Source organism: Macaca thibetana, chromosome 6 (assembly GCF_024542745.1).
Source record: "Macaca thibetana thibetana isolate TM-01 chromosome 6, ASM2454274v1, whole genome shotgun sequence".
Lineage (NCBI taxonomy): Eukaryota > Metazoa > Chordata > Mammalia > Primates > Cercopithecidae > Macaca > Macaca thibetana.
The window spans coordinates 86645589-86667851 of NC_065583.1; the positions used below are offsets into that span (position 1 = coordinate 86645589).

The 22263-nt window shown below is 34.3% G+C and overlaps 1 protein-coding gene across 13 annotated transcripts in view; it reads left to right on the forward strand.

The window, feature by feature from the left end:
• Positions 1-22263, forward strand: part of MCTP1 (multiple C2 and transmembrane domain containing 1) — a 594209-nt gene that overhangs the window by 427403 nt on the left and 144543 nt on the right. For 12 of the 13 annotated variants that reach the window (XM_050794290.1, XM_050794291.1, XM_050794293.1 and 9 more), the window contains 4 exons: positions 1033-1135; positions 1482-1583; positions 1964-2038; positions 3995-4114. In XM_050794290.1, coding sequence (XP_050650247.1) covers positions 1033-1135; positions 1482-1583; positions 1964-2038; positions 3995-4114 — 400 coding nt within the window. Of the gene's footprint in view, positions 1-1032; positions 1136-1481; positions 1584-1963; positions 2039-3994; positions 4121-22263 lie in introns of those variants that run through there. The other variant, XM_050794304.1, reaches the window with a different exon arrangement.

The following is a 22263-nucleotide window of genomic DNA, read 5'->3' on the forward strand; positions in this document are numbered from 1 at the left end:
AATTTATTATGTCTCTGCTTAAGAGCCAGTAACCAATAAGCTTTAACTGTCTGACCAATTTATTTTTAAGGAATTCCACATTTTTACAAGAGATAAAAGCCTGGTCAGGAGACTTGTACTCCTAAGAAGACTGCGGAGAGTGTTTTTCTCCAGAATGCATAATTGAATGAATAGGTTTGATTATTATCAAAGCCATTAATTGATTGTGCCCTGATAAAGCCTCTCCTCACATATGGTTGCAATTTTTCGGTAATGAATATATGCACTTTATTGTTTTCTCTTAATTTATGTTTTCTTGGTAAACAGTTTGATCAAAGAATAAATGCTGTCAACAATTTGCACTTATTTTCCAGAAACAAAAATATGAAGAGCTCACGCAGTCGTTTATTAACATATGTTGTCTTTGGAATATAATGGAACACTGCTTAATTTCTAAATTCCAGGGTGGTACAATAACTATATGTTACATTTTTTCCATTCTGTTTTCTGTGCTTCTTACTTTTTACTATAAATCTAACAGAAACTAAGTTAATGATTTGGTGAAGGCTATAAACAAATAAATAATAGGAGATGTCCTATTATTATAAAAAAGAATAATTATATAAAATATACTGTAACTCTTGCTGATAACAAACCTGGTGGTGTTTTATGTAGGGTTAATGGGAAGGTATGAATTGTGATAATTAGAAGAAGGAAAAGTCTAAAAACTACCAGTGCTACTTCTTGATTTTTTAAATAACTTATTCTGTGCCCAGTGCCCATTCAGATGGGAAATTACATTTCATTAAGAAATGATAACTTGAAATTACAATGGTATTTAAAGTTACAGATAATAGAACCATCACTGTAGTTGACTTAGGTGCATTATGGGAAATTCTGTCAGATACCAAGCTACCTTGTGTATGTCTGTATGCAAATAGCATGCTTACAAACACACATAAAATCAGCTGGAGCTATCTATATTTTCAAAACTATTCTTGTTCTTGCTCCCACTGATGAAATCTTTTTTTCTTACATATATTTATTATGCAGCAACATTAAAGATATCCATTCAGTTCTTGAAGTGACAGTTTATGATGAAGATCGGGATCGAAGTGCTGACTTTCTGGGCAAAGTTGCTATACCATTGCTGTCTGTAAGTTTTATTCACCTGACACACTGTTCTGTGTTGCTTTTGCTCACGAAAAAAAAAAAAAAAGAAAGAAAAGAAAACTCTCAGCTCTGTGTCTGTCATTTCTCAACCAAGGTCTGTAATAAGAACACTAAAAATTTTAACATACTCAATTCACGGCCATGTTGAATCCCATGATAGTTAATTTTTCCTGACAGACTTGATCCTGGTAATGAACAGGTACTTGTCAGAATTGCCACAGTTGTTTTGGGTTCTCTGTCAGTTTCAGCAGCTGGGGGTCAAAGGTCACTGAGGGAGTGTATTCAGTGGAGACCGCGAGACAGACGGCTGTCATGTCCTTTTCCCGCAGATTCAAAATGGTGAACAGAAAGCCTACGTCTTGAAAAACAAGCAGCTGACAGGGCCAACAAAGGGGGTCATCTATCTTGAAATAGATGTGATTTTTAATGCTGTAAGTCTTAACTTTGGCTTTTTTGTACTGCTAAAGAGTTCAGTTTCATGAAAGCTTTTGTTCCTGATTTGTAGAGAATTTCTGTCATTCCTCATTTTCTCTAAACCTTGATGTATCCTGGAGAATACGCTTCTGCCACTGCCTGGCACACCCACACTTTCTGTTATAGTTGGCGAATGCTGCTGCCGTTGTGTTCTGGCCGCTGTCTGCCGGCATAAGAAAGGGAAGCGCATGCATGTGCAACTGTATACATTTATATTTTATGAGCACAGCAGCCAGGACTTTGAAACTTTAGAAATTATTGCAAATTGAACTGCGTGAAAAACTTGTAAACATTTGTAATATATTAATCCATAACAGACACATATGTTGATGTATAGGTGAAAGCCAGCTTACGAACATTAATACCCAAAGAACAGAAGTACATTGAAGAGGAAAACAGACTCTCTAAACAGGTAAAAAGCAAGAAAAGATTAATCCCTCTGGGAAGACCTGATTATATCTGTAAAACATCTAAGTAAATTCAAATAAACTTTAAAGGTATGGAGGGGGGAAGACTGGAATTTTTGATCATCTACTTATTGAAAATGGCACTTTTTTTTTCATTCTTTCTGATTCTTTCTTCCTTCCTTTCTTTAAAAGATCAAACAAGGACAATACCAAACTAATAAATTGGATAGGGGTGGTCATAAAGGAAAGGGGATACTGTAGGTGATGCATTTAATGGATATGTATTCATGCGTTAGCAAAAGAATGATCATTTTGAACATAAAATGCAATTTGATTGCCATGGAATGTGTAAATGAGAACACCAAAAGCTGAGGTTCAAATATATGTCCAGACCACCCACAGGTATGATGCAGGTGTGTGTAAAGCGAGCCCAGCATAAGCTCTTCCCTCTAATCCAGATGCGAGGAGGCTCCATCTTCTAAGGGAAACCTTCCTACTAATTAGATTTTAACTATGATCTTTCAGAAGTAAACTTTTATTGTTTTTAGCTAAGAAAGTCAGAATCAGGAAATCTGATTTTTCTATCATGAAGGGAATTTAAATTGAGCTTGATATCTATTGCTTATAATTTTAAATTAGACTTAATATCAAGTTTTTAAAAAGTGCTAAACCACCCCTTTTAAAAAGGTTTACATCTGATTCAAGGAGCTAAACTAAAATGTATTTGTTACAGCTAAAAAGTTTGCTGAACATATTTGTGCCTTGAAATATTTAATAATTTTTGTAATATTAGAAGCATAAATATTTTTACTTTTAATCTAATAAATTCAGCAAAACAATGGAGTATTTGGTTGTTTAAAGGAAGTATGTGAGTTACAAATGCAATGTCTAAGTAGAAATGTAAATAACATTTTACCACAATTATACATAAAAGTAATAAAAGTAGTTCTTAATGTAAGGTGATAGGGGCAAAGAAGGAAAACTAATAGATAGACCCTACTTTGCCAGCAAGGAATTTCAATTTTAGCAACTTGTTAAAACTGGCATGCACATACATGTATCTATATTTACACAATTTTTTGTATATGACCTCAGTAAACTTTACATAGCTACTTCTTTAAAATATTAGATCAGTGTTGAAGTATATTGGGAAGTAGCAAAATGTTAATTTGCAGACATATAATTATTCTAACTATTAATATAGCTGTGGTAATTTTTTGAACCATCAAATTCTACATGGGCTATTCTTTTTTACAGTTGTAGTCATGCCTTAATTTTAAATTTTAATTTCTAATTATATCAATTTTCATATGTTTGTTTTAATAAGAAATTTTATAAAGCACTTGGTTACCATACATTTTTCCCTACTTGCAAAATTATGAGAAAATATAGGTTAAATTTTTTGTGGGAGAGTTACAGATATAGATAGATAGATAGATAGATAGATAGATAGATAGATAATATGATAGTAAGAATGGGAGGAGTGCTACTAAAATGGTGAAAACATTTTATTGTCTATAAGAAAGCAATTCTGGATAGGTTTTTCTATAAGACCCTAAATAAAAACATTCCAACTTCACTTTGAAATATCTTAAAATTAAACCATTTGATGAATCTTAAAACTACAATAAGATTTAAGAGTTTAAAATTAATAAAGGTGCATAGTATGTAAGTAGCAAAAAGAAATTTTAGTCTGTTAGAATTTTATTTTCTTGTGAGCAAAGGTAGTCCAACCTACATGTTAACATTATTTTAAAAAGTGTATTTAGTTAAGAAAGCAGTTCTTTTCACTTTCTCAGAAATAAATTCTTTAACTTGCGAGCCAAATTGTTTGGTATGTTCTTGTAACTTTATTAACTTTCTGAATCCTTTTTAAGTCACAATAAGCTTGAAGAATTTTGCAGTATATCTGATGGTTTTTAGTCTTGCAAATTATAATAATATTTTCATTTTCCTTACAGCTGCTACTAAGAAACTTTATCAGAATGAAACGTTGTGTCATGGTGCTGGTAAATGCTGCATACTACGTTAATAGTTGCTTTGATTGGGATTCACCCCCAAGGAGTCTGGCTGCTTTTGTGGTATGATCATACTGTATTACTTACATTGTTATTCATTAAATTCAGTAATCAGAGCTGCATGTTTCTGTGGCTATAGTAACAGTTATGTTGATGTGGCCATTTTAAAACTCCTATTTTAAGACTTGACTGGACAGATTTGCCGTGGGCAGGAACCTGATGGATTGTACAAGGTCTGAGTCTAAGAATACATTTTCCCCCCTCAGATTTCCGGAACGCAAGACATCTCAGCCAATGTATCATTTTCTCTGTGACAGTTAAAAAGTAAAATTTTACATATTGCATAATTCCAAACCCCAATAGGACAGCCAAGGAAAGTCCTCCATGTGAAAAATAATAATAGTAATAATCTCGACCATTCTCAATTTGATTTTATTTGTTCTGTAGTTATTTTTTTTCAAGATATGAAAATCATTGGTAGTAGAATGCTGCCAGTGCTACTTGGTAATGCTTTAACATGCGATTCAATTGGAAGTGGATGTGACCTATTTAAGAGATGTTTTATTATTTCTGAGATTTCTAGCTTTTAAAAAGTCACTAGTGAGAATTTGATAGATCCAAAGGGTCCTTTAATATGTTCATCTTGTGGCCTTTTACTTTGATTATTTAAAAACTGCTGATGAGACCAACTGGCAGAGCTAGAATATCCAAAAGAATACTTTGCTCTGAGCTTTAGCTGGGATTTTCTTCTCTCACATTATTTTGGTTTATTCAGGATTTCAGTTTGAAGTTTAAGTAGAGTGGTTCTTTTGAAATCCTTTATTTTATTTTCATGTTTGTTCGAATATGAGTACCTTATGCTTCCTTATAGTTGCCAGTTTAGCAGAATACAACTTTATTATGGGGGCTTGCAAGAAGAGCCATAATTATAGTAACAAATCAACATTTTAGTATTACCATTCAAATGAGTGTATGCACATCTGTTTAGTACTTTGAGCTCTGTCTTCCTCTCAGGCCTTGTATGGGACTTTCATTAATGTCTGAGCACATGGAACAAAGAGTGTGTATGTCCTTTTGTGTTGTAAGTTACCAGAAAGTTAGGCAGCCTGCTTCCCATAGACATGTTGTTGTCTCCCTAAAGAAAGAGATTGTCATTGTCGTTAAGTTTTAGAAAAAAAAAACTCTCTCTCTCTGTCTCTCTCAATATTCTTTTTGTAGCTCTTTCTCATAATAAATATATTGTGGTACTATTAAGCAAACTTTATTCTGATTCTTCCCTAGCCAGGAGGTACTTTGGCATTGATGAGAAAAAATGATATTGAGTTTCTATGCCTGTTTTGGACTATTACTTCCAGGTTCTATGGGGTCATATAACAGATGCAAAAAAAAAAAATTCTCCTGTAAAGATCATGCTGCCATTTTTGATTCACTCCTTCCAAAATCATTCCTCACAGCTGTTTGTAAAATTTGAAAGCACAGAAATGTAGATAATTGTATTATTTGTTCAGCAACATTCATTTTGAACACTTTAGCATTACAGTGTATTGTGTAAGTCTTCATAAACTTCTGACTTCTGGAGGTCACTGGAGTAAAATGAAATTCAAGATGGCAGCCTTTTTTTTTTTTGCAATTTCCTTTTGATTCTAAAAAAAACACCTCAAGCACTGGAATTCTGACCAACTTATGTACATTTACATGATATTACTTGAGTGATTTGACTGTACGGGGGTCAAATTTCACTGGAGAAGAAATGTAATAGTATTTGTCTTAGCTGGTAGTCAGTGTCTGATGGATTCAGTCCTATGAAACACAAGCTGAATGCAAGAGGCTTGAAAAAAAAAAAAAAAAGAGGGAATCAGGCATAGTAAAGGTGGGAAAGCGCCTGCTGACACAGATGGTGAAAAAAGAGAACGCGAACTACAATGTGAACACACAGCAAGAGTACTTTGGAGAAGAACCCATAATTTTATCTGTATTTCACTGGATAAAAAGAAGCTCTGAATCACATTCTATTGAATGTGATTAAAACAACTAATAACAAAACCAAATGTCATTTATTAGACCTGCACTGGGAGTTCTATGAGAATGGGAACCCTGCCTTTTTAGCCTAGTACTCCAGCATCACCTGCACAGTATCTAGCACTTAGTAAGCTCCCAGTATAAATAGCTGACAAAATCAGTTGACCAATCTATGAACCAATCAGTTAAGCTGAAATCTTTTCTTATATGGAAAGCTCATTCTTCAATGATGCCAGATAAATAAGGGTTTGCTCTAATGAAGCTAGTTATTAAATCATGATAAACATAGCTTAGTACTATTGTAGCACATTTTCCTGGAGTTTCCATTTATATTCTAAACTACTTCATAATTCCTTATCAATCATTTATTCTAACCTCTGATTAAGTTCTAATATAAAAATATCCTTCCACAATAATGACAAAAACAACCACTAATATTTGTTAAGTACTTATTATGTGTCAAGGAAGTGTTCTACATGCTTTAGCGGATTTAATATTCCCAACAACCTTATGACGTAGATAGTGTTAGTTTTCCAATATACAGAAGGAAGAAACTGAGGCACAGAAAGGTTAAGTAGCTTGCCCAAGGCCACACAGCAGATATTATTTCCTTTCTAAAAGAGTTTTTAAAATACATATACCTTGTAATTTTAATATCACAGCAGTTCTGAACAAAAACTACTTGGGATACTCATTCCTCTTATAGATATTAAGTTATATATTTAAAATTAGGCCAGTTTATTGAAAAGAACAGCTTTCCATTAGGAGAAGGGTATGAACAGCACCCCGTTGTTACAAACACATTGTTTCCATCATGCCCTGTTGATAGATCATGTGTCTATTATCATAATATCAGTTCTACTTGGCCCACTTTTTTATAAATGCCACCGCCTCACAGAGCACAGGCATTTCTATCATTATGTGGCTTGGTTTTAGGCCCAAGTCAGTAAACTTTATAGTGTTTAAGTGCCTTTTTTCTATTCTATTTTAACTTTTCTTTTCTAATTTACTGTCCAAAAATAAATGTAGAATAATGAAATAAAAGTAAAAAACAATCTTTTTTTTTTCTTTTAATCCCTATGTCAATTAAAGTAGAGAGAATAAGAAATGTAGGCTTAGGACAGTTCCAGCTTCTTTAACACTACCTCTGTGCCATAGGGAAGAGTCAAAGCCAGCTGAAGGTATTAGAGACAGGCATTGGTCTGGAAGGTGATGGATAAAATATAAGCAGACACGTTTCCGGGCGTAAGCTTATTTTGTGTGCAATGCGTTTGGTTTTAAAATTTTACTGTGAATATTGTCTGCCTAAGAATGAACACAGACATGTGCAGTACAGAAGGCACTGTTCGTCTTTGGGAATCATCTATTGTAGACATGGAAATGTCTCATAAATTGGGCCTAATTTTCATCAGGCTCTTGACCAGACATTTGTGTTCTTGTGGATGTCAGTGGGTGCAACATGGGGGAAGAAAGAGTGCACATTTTCTCTTTCTTTTCAGTACTGTCATTTCTCACTGTAATGAGCACAAAAATAATTGGACAACTGAGCTATCAGTAAAAGGACACACTTCAGTGTGCGTCAAAGAATTATTTTACAGGACAAACTTTAATCTTTAAATGTGATTGTAGATAATTTGTGGTACCATCTGTCCATTTGGAATTGTTTTAGCCTTTTCTGTCGTTATACAGTAAGTGCTGCTGTGTTTAACATTAACATTTGATATTTTACACATTTAATTTCTGTTCTGCTGTGTGGTCCTTGGGGAACAGAGCGCTAGTGCTACATGAGAGAGACAAAGTATTGATCAGTTAACATTTCAGCTACATTTATGTATGTCGCAAAATTAATGAAAATGCCAGACAAAAATGTCAGAGTGCACAAAAAGGTAGAATTTAAATTTGGTACTTTAATGAAAAGTCTTAAGATGTGCATTATCAAAAATGTCCTCTTGCCTTTAAAGTACAATTCCTAACAGAATAACTAAAGGGAGACACATATTTTACTTAGAGGAACAATGAACATGAATTATGAAGGGATGTCAACTCCTCAAAGTACCTTGTGTTCCAAAAACGGCATGTTTGAATGTTTAACTGTTAGTCATAAAATACATTTCTTTCTGTTCATTTCTGGAGGGCTACTGACTTCAGTCCTCTGTCCTGAGCAGCCTACGAGGCAGGTTTCCTACTGAGATTCTCTCCCTAGGTTTTCCTTGGTATTCATGTGTTCCTTTTGTGTCAAAACCAAGAATTCCCTCTACAGCAATTCATCGAAACTACTCTGGTTCATTATTTGTTTTTTTTTTTTCCCTGGGTCCTTTTCAAATGCCTAGTTTTCCTTTGCTTCCAGATAATTTGTGCTCCACCTTTATTCAATCCCCATTTTAGTAAAGGATCATATTTGGGACAACAGCTACTCCCAGAAAGCTGGGCCATTATGCGGAAGAGAGAAAAAACAAAGATGATGTATGCAAAGAATGACATGAGGCAGTTCTGTATAGCCAAATGATTTCTTTTAAAAAATGGAGGAAGCACAGCAAAGGAGGAGGAACTGGATTTGCAGAGGCAATGGGAATATACTACAATGACCAAAGACAATAGGCTCCTACAGACACCTTATCATGTACTTCCTTCCCATGCAGAAAGTCTGCTGCTATTAAACAACATATGGATTTTTAAAAAGTTATTACAAACCCTAAGGAAATCTAAAGTGGCTTTCATGATCAAGGATCAAAAGGGAGAATTGCTTAAGAAGAAGTATCAATGTGAAAACAAAGGCATATCTATATCACCTGTAGTTTAAGTCTTAATATTCACATTAAGGCACAATGAAATGTAGGATAATTACATTGAACATATTGAAGGTCACTTTAAGTTTACAACAGAAATGTCTATTCTGAAAATTTAAGAGACAATAGTACTACTATACCAACAAAATTATGCTTCAAGTCTATGACAATTTTCAAATGATTTTTATAGAAGAGTTTTTGTTGTTATTGCTACAATTTTTTTTAGCACTAGCAGAGAAGTTGGAAATGTTCTAGATGTAACTTTTGTTACTTTCCCCACAACAGCAAAAGAGAAGTACTCCTGAAAACCAAAGAAATAAATACAAAGGCAAAATGATCTACAATTGATGGTCTTATTGTCATACTCATGAATTTCCCTAAAATTTTGTAAATATTAACTCCTAAGCCTTTTTGCCCATCTTACTTCATGTATGTTTCCCCTGACATACACACTTACTAAGCTTACTAAACAATACTTCCAATTTAATCTATACAAATTTAGAAGCTACAGTAAACATTTTCTCATAAATGTGCAAGTAAGGGAAGAAGAAAACCTATATAAAATTTCACTGATTTAAAAGATTATATATTTTTAAGGTTGCCCGAAATTCCTTTTGCAGAGTCAAGAAGTATTGACACTTAGAGGTTTCTTGTGCCACAATTTTCTTTACAGTAAATAGATTGTGCACCCAATTCATCTGGACATGCTAGTACATCAAATTGCTACTCAAAATATACATTTTCCCCAAATTTATCTCAACTCCAGAGAAGAAATTTTTTACAAACATTGTCCAGAATTACATGAAAAATTGTAAATTAGATTTTCCTAAGTGTTGCCTTTCACAGTGCATTACATATAAATTCCCGCAATTATATAAAAGGCCCCCAAACAGTATAAGGTATGAATGAGCTAGGTTTCAGATTTGGTCACTATTGGCTAAAATCAACCCTGAATCTTAGGAAATATAGCAAATCAGATAATAACAGAACAAAACATTTTCTCTAATCCTTCCTGAGGAGTGAGGCTTTAGTTCAGTTTGTGGGCCTGTTTAATTGTGAAGTTATTTTTGTTTTGTTTTTGTATCTGCTAAATCTACAATGCAACACTTGGCTCAAATCAGTGCTTCGTTCTCTTTAAATGATGCCAACGTCCTTTTTTGTTTATTTTAATAGATGTCAGCAAAAGGGCTTTCTGCTCTTTGGAGGGAGATAATCACATAAGCCACAGGGTCTTCTACTCTCTGAAAGGCATATTTCTCCTAGATTTTATTTCATATTTACAAGAAGAAGAATTTAATCCCTGTAGCAGGTCATACTCATGTTTTCTATGATCCCTGCTCTTCTGCCTTTGTCCTCTTACATGGAAAGTAGTTAGAATGCTGTAATTTTGAAAACTTTTCTTCTGCGAGTGATTTGAGGAAAAGAAAATGATTTCATTTTTCCTCAGGTATAGTGCTATTGTTCTATGTTATAGTCAAAAAATTAACAAATATCACCAGCATAATTATGATACCATATTGAATCTCAGAATTAGCTTTCGCATGTGCCTCAATGGTGCTATCAATAAAAGTTGGAGTGGTGGAGGACACCAAAGCCTCGGTGTGTTTTTTCTGGCTGTATGGCTGCTGCCCCACTTCACTTCAGACTTCCTCCTTGCATTACTTATCTGGTCGTTTCAGCCCCCAGACCTTTATGAGACCCTTTAAAAATTGTTACATGGTCAATATTTTACAACTGAGTTGACTAACAACCAAAAAATTATAAAATAGTGAATCAGAGATGTCTCACTACCTGTCCCCAGATTCCTAAACCAATGTTCTTGTCTTCTGAAGGATTTTCTACTTTGCAATTTTGATTTTAATTGTAAGAGACAGGCATGCTGAGCAAATTGGCAAGCCATATTCCATTGCAACATATTATGAAATAAAGTACTTTGCAAGGGAAAAAGTTTAAATAAATGATCTAATTATAGAATTTATGTTAGTAAAATGTAAAGGAGGAATAATAAGTCTTCTGTAGGGTTGTAAATTATAACAGAGATCCAGTCATTAATATGCTTTAGTCATTAAGTTCACTCTCCATGTGTTTTCATTCCCCTTTCTATCAGGTAAAAATTAAGAAATAGAGGCAGAATGCTTTCTGTTGTCCAATTTTCCTATGTTGACTAGATGTGCAGATATTCGTTACAATTATGAATGTGTTCGTTAATTTACCAAGCAAGAAGCTAACCTGAAATGTTAAGGAAGTTGTTCCCATTTTACTTTGCCTTTTCTCTTGCCATCATTTATCACAGTTTAAATTGTAGTAAGAACTGGGAATAGACACAGCAGGCTTGGCCACAGGTGGGTCTGTGAGTGAAGACTCTGTGGTGTGTCTTGTACTTTGCTGTGATGACAGAGGTCCAACACTCAGCAAGTGGTAACACTGAGAGATCAATAACAGAGTAGTCATCAGTTATTGGCTCAAATAGCTAAAATAATGAAGAGAAAATCAGAGAAAAACTAAGAGGCAAGGAAAGACAGAAAGCATATCAAAGTGCAAATAGATATTTGGATTTGATAAATCAAAGTCAGCTCTCATTTTAAGGACAGGAATAAAATATTGTAGAGACAACGTGTGGCCTTTATTTGATCTTAAATCAGTGTTTCTCAATTTTTTTTTCCTGTTCACTGCCCTAAGGAGAAAAATTTCACTTGAGAGAAATTAAATACTAAAGGATAAGATTTTGTCGGGGGATATTCAGCTTTAGAGGGCCACAAATCATTATAACATCTCAGATTTCTGTTGCTTCCCCCAACCTCCACCTCAAGAACTAGTTTTTACCCCCTTGGGTGTCACATTGACCCCACTGTGAACGCATGCTCCAAATGAGGGTTAATACAAGTTCAACTACATTTACGTTTATACTCCTGGTGGTAAAGTTTAGTTTGGATTTTCTGTAGTTTGCATATCATATGAATTATTCCCATAGAGAACTAGTCTGGAGACAGAGAATTTGTGATGTCCATACACAATTATTAACTGTATTAGAGTCCAATTAAAGGACAGGTGTTTGTTTGGCTTTATAGAGATCGAAGAATTTGATCTTCCCTCTTACGCAAACCCATGTGAGGGTTTTCTTCTCTGTCCCAATTCCAAGCATGCACTGTTGGAGAAGTCCAGAAGTCCACATGAATTTGGACTAAGTAAGATGACTTCTCTCATTATGAGGGTTTGATGGGTTTTGTCCGTACATTGCACTGTATTTATAACTAATAGTTACACTTTATATTTTTAATGAATATTATGTCAGACATATAAACATATATTTCCTTAGGTTTAGTTACCTATTAGATCTTCATTGGAAGTGTTGGGGAAGGGGGAAAGGATTTATAATAGGAGAGTGATTGAAAACAGTGAAGATAATTGTTCTGCTGGCTGTTTTGCATGGCAAGTTACCCAGTTCACCATAGGTGAAAAAAATTTTGCTATTGTAATTTACCAGTAATATGTAAATATGTGATGTTTTATATCCCATGTTCCTATATATAAGTAATCTTCATGGATTTTCCATAGTTAAGGCATTCTGTACAGTTCCTGCCAAGCATACTTCAGGCAATTCTTAAATGTTTGAAACAAGAATTTTTCATCCAGTGTTGTCATGAAATGTCAGCAAATTAAACAATACTTTCCTTAGTCAATTAATCTTTTGGATTGAACTTAAAATAATAGATCACCAAGGTTAAAAGGAATGCATTAATTACCACAAATTAATATACTGGTTGTATAAGAGAGGTGTTATATTTTGAAGTGATGTTAGTAGAGTACTGGCTAGCACTCAGAAAAGTAATTCATAAATGTAGAAGTTCAGATAGCTGCATTTTCTTTTTCTAGTTAGGCAGCAACATTGAAAACTTAAAGAGGGTCAGTATATATCTGGTTTTGTTTAAATTCTTTTTGTTTTGCTTTCATTATGTTTAATTAACACAAAATAATTGTACATATTTATGGGGTATAGTGTGGTATTTCCATACATGTATACAATGTGTAATGATCAAATCAGAGTAATTAGCATAAGCAGCACCTCGAACATTTATCATATCTTTGTGTTGGGAGCATTCAAAATCTTCTAGCTATTTGAAAATATACAATAAATTGTTGTTAATTATAGTCGCCATACGCGGGTGTTGAACACTAGAACATGTTCTTCCTATCTAGCTATACTTTCGTATGTGTTAACCTCTGGCTCTACCCTTTCCCTCACTGCCCTTCCCAGCTAAATTTTTTTAAATAGAGTTTTGTTCCTCTATGGCAAGAGCCTATTGCACACCTCAGCCAGGTGGCTGGTATTTTAAGAGAGCCCTTTAACCTAGGTTCTACTGGCTTGACTGAGTGTGCACTTTTTCCTTCATTTTTTAATTCTCAGAGTATCAGACTTCTATCACAGTTCTATTTCTGTCTTAAATCTTGGCTGATATGTAGTTAAAATGGAATGTTTACCATGTAGACTCCAAACCTCCAAACAAAATGTGGAGGTCTGTTTTGTAAGACAGTTGCTTAGACCTCGGAACACATTTCTCCACGGTGGAAATGTCATAGATCATGACATAGAATCGCTTAACAAAGCCTACTGATCCCTTCATAGAGTTCTAGCTATAGAATGGAAACATCACATGGAGAAAGTAAATTCAGTGGAATCCTGGCTTGGTGTTTGGAATGCCAGAACCCATCTAACCCAAACCCAGCTTCAGGATAGCGCAGCTTCCTAATGCAAGGATACGGAGCCTAAAAGTTGGAGATTGTGTGGGCTTTTAATGGTGCAGAGGAAGTCATAGAATGGTACAACTGGAAGGGAGGTTAAAGATTGTTTTACAGGACAGGAGACTGAAGTGTTAAGAGGTAAAATGACTTACTAACATAGTAACTCTCGTTTTCCCCCAATAACTAGTAATGGAAGCTTCAAAGACAGCAACGATGAGAAGAAAGGTGAAGTTTGTAAGTTAAATTGTCTTTAGTTAAGGGAAGCCAGGTGTCTGCCATTGTCCTGTAGAATTCTAAGTGTAAAATTGGACTGCTGGTCCTTGGTATTTCCTGTTAAAGGAATGTGTTGATCTGGGAGGGCTAGAATTGCCGACTTGATATAATACGTCGTATGCAACCTGCTTAGTGTTATTCCTGCAGTGTAAGTAATAAGTGTGTACCTTATGTTTTGATGAACTTCTCTGTTAGCAGAAATCACATCACACTATAGCTCCACAAAACACTGCAGAGATGTGTGTATAGTAATCACGAACTCTTAAAGAGTTCACTGTGTGTTTAAGTAAGGCATATTTTAGACAAGAAATATCATATGGCCTCCAAGTAGTATAAATGACGCTTTTCCCAAAAGTAAATGTCGACTCATTAAGAATATATTTCCCAGGTTTCAAATATATATTTTCACTGAGTTGCTTAAACAGCTTAAACTACCTATATTGATCTATATTGATTAAATGGTAGCTAAGATGAACCTGTCTGTGGCCTAAATTTTCATTAGACTAAATAAATGCCAGGAAAAAGTGTGTGTATTTGAATTACTTAGAAAAACTGGTGACCCAGCTTCATTGTATTGCTGTCTTTCTAAATTTCCTTTAAAATTATATGGATCCAAATTATTCCAGCATAAAATTCAACAACATAATGGAATAGTATATTCCTTTACAAAGTAGTGGCAGTACTGAAATAATAATTTGGGCATATTCTGAGATATTATTTGAATTCAGAAGGTGTTGCCCACTTTGTTATTTAAGTTATGTGAGGTATAGTTTGCTATACATTTGGTGCACAAATTTATTGCTGTTGGAGATACTGGAGTGAAGAAAGAGAAATCATCTGTATGAAATGCTTTGACATGCTTAAGTAGAAGGACCTGTGGATAATTTAAACTTGAATAATATTTGGCCACAACAACATAGGTTTTTGTTTCTGAGAACTATGTAGTCCTTCAACGTTTGTATTAGTATGAAAAAGTATTTAACTTAAAATTATTATTAGATAATATTCTAGACTGGATTTAAGAATAGGAGGTAATTCACAAGAAAAACTGTTCCATCAGCATTTGTCACAAATGCCTGGCTCTCCAAAAATGTACTGAAGACATATTTAATAAGACTTGGGTTCTATTTCTAATTGGCTGGAATGTTTAACCTAAGTTTAAGCAACTAGAAAATACAACAGATTATAAACTGAAAAATGTCATTCATCAGTATTTTTAATCCATTACCAGAGCCAGTGACAGGAAATAAACTCAGGCTGTTCTGCTCAAGATGCATTTCACTTGCCATTAAGAGATCTTCCCTCGTTTTCATGCACACTCAATAAAGCTGTGTTGAGTGGCTGACTCAGATGACTTCAGCCGCAAAACTTGAAGTTAAAGCTATAATATTGTAAGAGAAACCCCCAACAGTAGTATCAGATGAAGCTGAGAATAAATGTGGTGTATCAGGCATCATAAAAGGGTGAATGGGGGATACATTTATGTCCTCTTCTATCTGCTGTGAGATCCATACATAAGATTCACACTCATTATTCTCGTCATCTTAATGAGATCAGTGTGGGAACATTTCTCTCCTTTCTCTCTGACTGTCAGAAATGGGTTACTCCATTATTTCTCCTTCCTCTCTCTGCTTTTAAGGGACTAGTTATATTTTCATGAAAGGCCAGAAATGTTAACTGGTTGCAGCAGGCAGCCCCAGAGTGTCGCATATAAAGGCTTAAGGCTTTTGGTAGAGGCCACAACGTCAGTCTCTTTCTTGCTCTCACTTTCTTTTTCTCTCACACGTGCTTTTATTTCCTTTTAGACTTTTGTTATTTGCCGTATTTCCCAAGGTGTTTCCCTAGAAAATAAAAGATAATTTATCCATCTTTCCTGTATAAAGTACCTGAGTATTACCTCTGATTGCTATCCCCCTTCTCATTGGGTTTGCTGCTGTAATTATTTTTTTACACAGTCTTCCTAAACCAAGTCTGAATGCAATTAGTTCAAGTGTCCATGCCATGCACAAGCCCAGCCTTGAACTCAAAGAGGTAAAATTGGCAAGGGACCAACTTCTAGTGCATTTTATCCTCAAATAAATTTCCAGATATGTCAAGAAACAGTCAATGTTTACAATTAAAGCTGCTAGGAGATATTTTTTATCGTGTTTGTAGATGGCGAATTTCCTTAATCCTTAAGGGCAATAACCAGAAATTATGGAAATATGATTTAAGTGATCTAGGTCTATTGATGATTATATTGTAACCACATTGTTTTTGGAAAAGCTTTCCTTTATAGAAGAGGAATGTTAGAGGATTCCCTTTGACGTGATTGAAAAATTTTAGAGTAGGCATTTTTAATATTTGCTGCCCTCTTAATTGTTACTTGTTTAATGTCCCACTGTTAGCACAGGGATTATGAGTTAATAAAAATGTCATAGTATTAGTGTATAAAACACTATATAATTTTCCCCAGGTAACGATTAACAGCATAAGGCTATATTAACAATATTCTTAGTGTACAGTTCCTAAATGTATTTGATTCTCATCTTTTAAAAAGTAATTTTATACTGAAATTCAGTAATAAAATATTTGAGAGATTTAGTTAAGCTAGCTCGTGGAACCTTCTTAGGTATATGAATTTTTTCCAGTGGTTTATATTATATTGTTATATAAAATATCATTCTATCTTAAAATTAATCTGAGAGTTTTAAATGTTGTCTTAACATTCATCAGAGAAACCTTATTGAGATTCTCAAAGAGCTTGTTTATCTCATCACGGTGTTTGTTAAAGCAGTTCAAAAATAAAATTAATAAGCCATTAAGTCATGATTACGTAATGGTTTTGTTCACATAGATAATAGGTTCCCTTTCCCTCTTTCTTCTTAAATAATGTCTTTCTGGCTTTGTTCTGTGGCTGCAGCAGGCTGTTAGTATGTATCTTTATACCATCAGAATGAATGAGATATATCTGTATAAATTATTGATTCACTTGAGCCTACCTCGGTAATTCAGAGCTGAAAACTCTGGCAGCTTATCTAATAGAATGATATAACTGGCAGACTGAAGTTACCTACCACAGCAACAATTGCCAGTTGGGGGGTCAAATGCCCTTTGACCTTTATACCTGAACACCTGCAAATTGAGCTGTATCCCATTCAGAATTTTAAGAACAGGTTCATTGTCACAGGAAGTAGAGTTTGTTTCTTGGAGAAAATTATGCCAGTTCTAGTTCTGAATGAAAGACAAGGCCTTTATTACTCAAGGGATATTAGGGCTGACTGCTTTTTTGAGAAAACAAATTTGCTGTAACTTTATCTGTAATTTAGTCCTGAATGGGTGCAAATAGACTGCACATTGTATGGAGCAGAAAGAAGAAAACAGGGGTTTGTTAAAGCCATGCAAGGGCTATGTAACCATTATATTTCCGGGGGAATTCTTATCAGAGTTACGGGTTATAAGGGGGAATATTTTGGTTACATTCTTAGTATCAAACACCTGTTTAGAATTTTAGTTTAGAATGACATTGGAAAAGAACATTTTTTTTTTGTCTGAAATTGTGGATGATGAAACACCCATCTCCTGAAAGTTACTAGGTAGGCTTTGACATGGAGGCTGCCCCATCCAGAAACCACAGAAATGATTCAAGTCTCTACACGAGATTGAATGCTAGGCTTAGACCTAGTCGGACTATGTTGATTTGTTTCACTTTTATAGAAAGTCAGATTCATAGCTTTGTATACTCTTTCCAATTAAAAAATAAATCCTATGAAATATTATTTGCATAAGAATTTGATTTAAGCTTTGCCAATGCTGAAAGTAAGATGAATGTTTTGAGTAAGGGACAAGAAAAAGCGTACTTCCCCTGATGAGCCTACAGGTCACACAGTATGGGGACTAATGGATCATATATTTTTATTTATTTATTGGAGAAACTCATCCCTCAAGTTGGTTACCCACTCCTTAGTCTGGAAGCTCAGTAATTGTCATAGAAACACTCATTTTTACAGTGTTATAGTTGATCACTGACATGGAACCAGACTAGGTAATCAAACATCTTAGCCATATGCTTGTTCTAAGTTCCAGCCTAGTCAATTAGCACATTTTCTATTAAAAACTTGGTTGTAATAGGTCTTCATTAGCCAGCAGTTGCCATAATTGAATAGTTACTCAATTATTCCATTCCCCAACCTCATTTTCACTTCTTTTCAGACTCTAAGTAGGAATATTTCCAAGAACATTCATGATCCCCACCTCAAGCAAAATTCATGACCCCTACCTCAAACAAGCTGTTAGAGGTTGATCCAGGTTTTTAACATTTAATTTTTCTTACTGTGTTTTGGCATATGTAACTAAGCCCTGGGGCTCTCCTTTCTTTTGTTTATTTCATAATGTCTCGTGTTTCTTTACTAAGTAAGGAGGGAGAAATCATCTATGGTAAAGCCCCATAGATGAAGTGTCTCTAGAATGTGACTACTTTTCTACCCTTAAACCCATCCCATGTTCACCTTCCTCCAGTCCGCCTCCCAGACACCTGTCTGGGCATGTCATTATTCTGATACTACCTCCACTATCTGCATGACATTCCCTGCCACCATCTGCCTGTGTCTACCACATTTCACATCACTGAAACTCACCTGTCCCTTAAGACTTGTTCCCTGCAACTTTCAGGATGTCAGCTAATCTGATGATCATATCTGTTATCCAGAGGTGGGAATAGGGCCACCCCTAAATAGCATGTGCACATTTTATCACTGGCCTTGTGGACAGAGTATTTCTCATTTCCTTAGGTGTCCAAGTTCTTATGTACAAGCAGGTGTAAAAGGTTGTAATTGAGATATCAGAGAGCAAGTAGAGCAGTAGAGTAGCCCTCAGATAACACCAGGTAGGAAATTTCTGTTCTAACCACTCACAAGGATGTCCTTCTTGATGAAAATTGTACCTCTTCTTTCATTATAAGACGATAAATATGAAACAACCTGGATGAGAATTTGTCATAAGGGTTTTCTGAGCTGGGTAACCTCATTGCGCTTTTCTCTATGCAATACAAAGTAAGCAAAAGCAGCTACCTGCCTAAGAAGTGTAACAAGCCACACTTGGCTTAAAAACACACAGTTGAACCTTCTCTGCATAATGAAACATCATAGCTGCAAATTGTCAGCCATCAGAATAGCACGTGAAAAGAAAGGCTAAAATCAAAGCCATACTAACATTCCTGCTATTATCCATTCTCTGGAACACAGGAGAGTCGTTTCTAATGCATCCATCCTCACTGACCAAGTCTTTGTGATTTAGATCTGTAGGCTGAATTCAATGTAAGAATATAAATTGTTTCAAGGATGACAGATTACAACTGGTTTCTCTCCCCCGCCCCACCTACCCACAACCCTCGTGTTCACCTTTATAACAATTTTTTTTTCAAAAAGTAATGTGGTTTAAAAATCATTTTAAGTTGCCCAACGTAAATGATAAAATCAAATATTGGATTCACAAACAATAGCCTTTATTGGTTTGTGACAAGTGATCCATCTTTTTACATTAGTGCAGCTTTCTGAACCAGATTATTTTTCATAATTGATAATTTGTGAGTCATATATTTGTTATCTGTTCTTTTATGGCTTTGAAAATAGTGAACAATGCCAAAGATCACGAAGCTTTTATAAAGAAAATTATTTTAGTGAAGTTTATAGGCTGGCATTTTCTGAAAGTATGTTCCCAATAAGTTTTGCAGAGAATGTAACAAAGATAAAAGTAACATCCCTGCTAGAAAGAGACCTGACAGGTCTAGAATTCATACTGATAATAGGAATTTAGTTTTAGGAATTGTTCATATTTAGCATGAGAACAACAAAAATAGGTACATTTTTAAAATGTTAAATACAGTCTGCAAGCTAAGAAAAATAGTTTTGTTACATATATGGGCAATTTTCCCAATACCTTGCTATGAACATTAAAATTACACCAACAGAATAATGACACTATTTCTTTCAATCAATAATTTTCATTGATTTTGATAGATAGCCTTAGGATAAGTATCCTCCAACTATAACACAATTTTTGTCTTATTCAGTTTTATATTTTGTTCCTAAAACATCTAAAATGCAGTAGGAAAATTCTTACCCCTTATTATGGTTTATGATTATGTTATGGGTAGAATTGGGGGCTCTCCACATGAATTTATTTGCCCCAGGTAAATAATAATAAGGTCTTTAAAATCTCTGTTGCCTAAGAGGGCAATATAAAAAACTTTTTACCCTTAATTAATAATTCTCTCACACACTCTAAACATTTTCGCTAATTCTGTTCACAGTTGTACTGACTGAACAAAATATGAATCCATTGGAAAAGTAACAATATAATTTACTCAGAACTATATGGGAAGAAAAGTATTTTTAGATGAATTAAATATTAATTTGACAGAAAACTTGTATGAATCTGCTTTTACAAATTATGTTGTTCTTTCTTCAATGTTTATTGAAATTTCGGCTCAACAATTTAATTATAGAGAACTATTTCTATGAAAAAGATCACCTACTTAATTAAAATAAAATTGAGATCATTAATCATTACATAATTATATGATGATTATGTACAATTAAATACCATATATAAAACATTTACTCTTCATGAGACTGCAATAGTAGGGAAAGAAAACACCTGTAGGTTAATACCTCCACCACTTCTACTTATAAACATATGGATTCTGTTACATACATTTATTACATCACCTAATTGCTTAAAATTCATACTTTAGTTGAGGGAAATGCTGAACAATGTCCAGTTGTCTATAAATCAGAATAAACTCACATATGTATTTCTCATAAGTGCCTTTTCTTTGATGATTTTGTTATATGTGTCCTCTTTAATTGAATTTCATCTACGTTTCTTCTAAATATTTCAAAAATATAATTAAAATGTTTATTATTCAAAACCAAAATCAAGTAGAAGAATAGTGTTCTTTCCTTATGCAACCTGAACATGTGCTAAATTGTGTTTAAAATTAAGGATGTGTGGAACATCTTTATCAGATAGGCAAACAGAATGTTTAAACTGTATAAATAGCAATATTAAAGATGGGTAACGTTCCTCTATGCATATCTTTAAAAATGTTGCCAGTGCTATTTAGCATCTCTAACACTGTGAAGAAGAATTTGCTCTACCTTTTCAGATGTTGTGTTGGCCTCATTTGTGGCATGTGCAGTGATAGTGGGATATGTTTATTTGTGCATATGGAGTGACAGATTGTTGATGTGTTTTAACCATAATATATTATTCAGTTTTGAAACCTACTCTCTTTAGAGTTGGAATTTCTTTATAATTGAAGGGAAAATGCATTTCTAATAACTTGCCTTATAGTTTTAAAGATTTTCATTTTTAAAGTGACTCAGCATATTTCATAAAATGTGGACTGTTTTATAGATTAGTGAGAATTCAGTGTTAATTCGATATATTTTTGCCACTAAAAATCAGATTCCTTTCTTGTAAGATGGACTAGTATCTGTGCTTCCTAACCAAAGTATTCAATATTTTCATAAAGAAGAAATAGTTTAAAAAGATATTATCTCTAAATTACTCTAAATATTGCATGTAGATAGTTCTGAACAAATACATTTTGAAAGCTATGTGGAGTCAGGGATTATGTAGTATACACCGTACCCTTCCCCCACAACTGCTGCCTCACGAGGTTTGTTCAAACCACGGAAACTAATTCCAAATTTTGTGATTGATCACTCTACCAAAAACAATTAAAATTATCAATATTAATTCTATGTAGGATTTACATGGAGAATCTACAGAGATTTAGAGGTATTATAATACATTATTGAGAGAAAAACGTTTCCCCTTCAGAAAAGCAATGCACATTATTCAGAAAGAAAAGAAACCTTCAAAAGCAAAAAAGGGAAATTATGCAAAACCCTAAAACTAGATGGTAGTTTTTAAAACAAAAACTGTCAATCTATATCCTAGTGTGTAGTATGCAGTCTTTACATGTTCCTGGGCTTAGCAACTTGTCCGTAAATAACTTACATGCCATTATATAAAATTGTTTACCTATTTTCCTCCTCCATGCTAATTGTCTTGTATGTCATTCTGCAGTTTAGCCTGTAGGTAGCAATCTTGCACCACAAAAGCTCTCCATTTACTCACTTGCACTGGAAAAGCTTGCACCATTACAGATCCGTTAAATGTAAGCAGCGTTATTTGCATAAATTCCAGACTTTGATGATGGTCTGTGATCTTTGTAGCCTACCGATTACATATGCAGTTGTTGGGCCTTAAAGTTCACGATTTTGCTCAGAGGTGACTTTACTTTGCATTGTGACTCTATATAGGTGGGAGACCGCAGAATGGTTGGGTGCATGCCCCGGAATCTTAAAAATCATGAGGCCTCTTTCTGAAATGTAATGCTTTGTT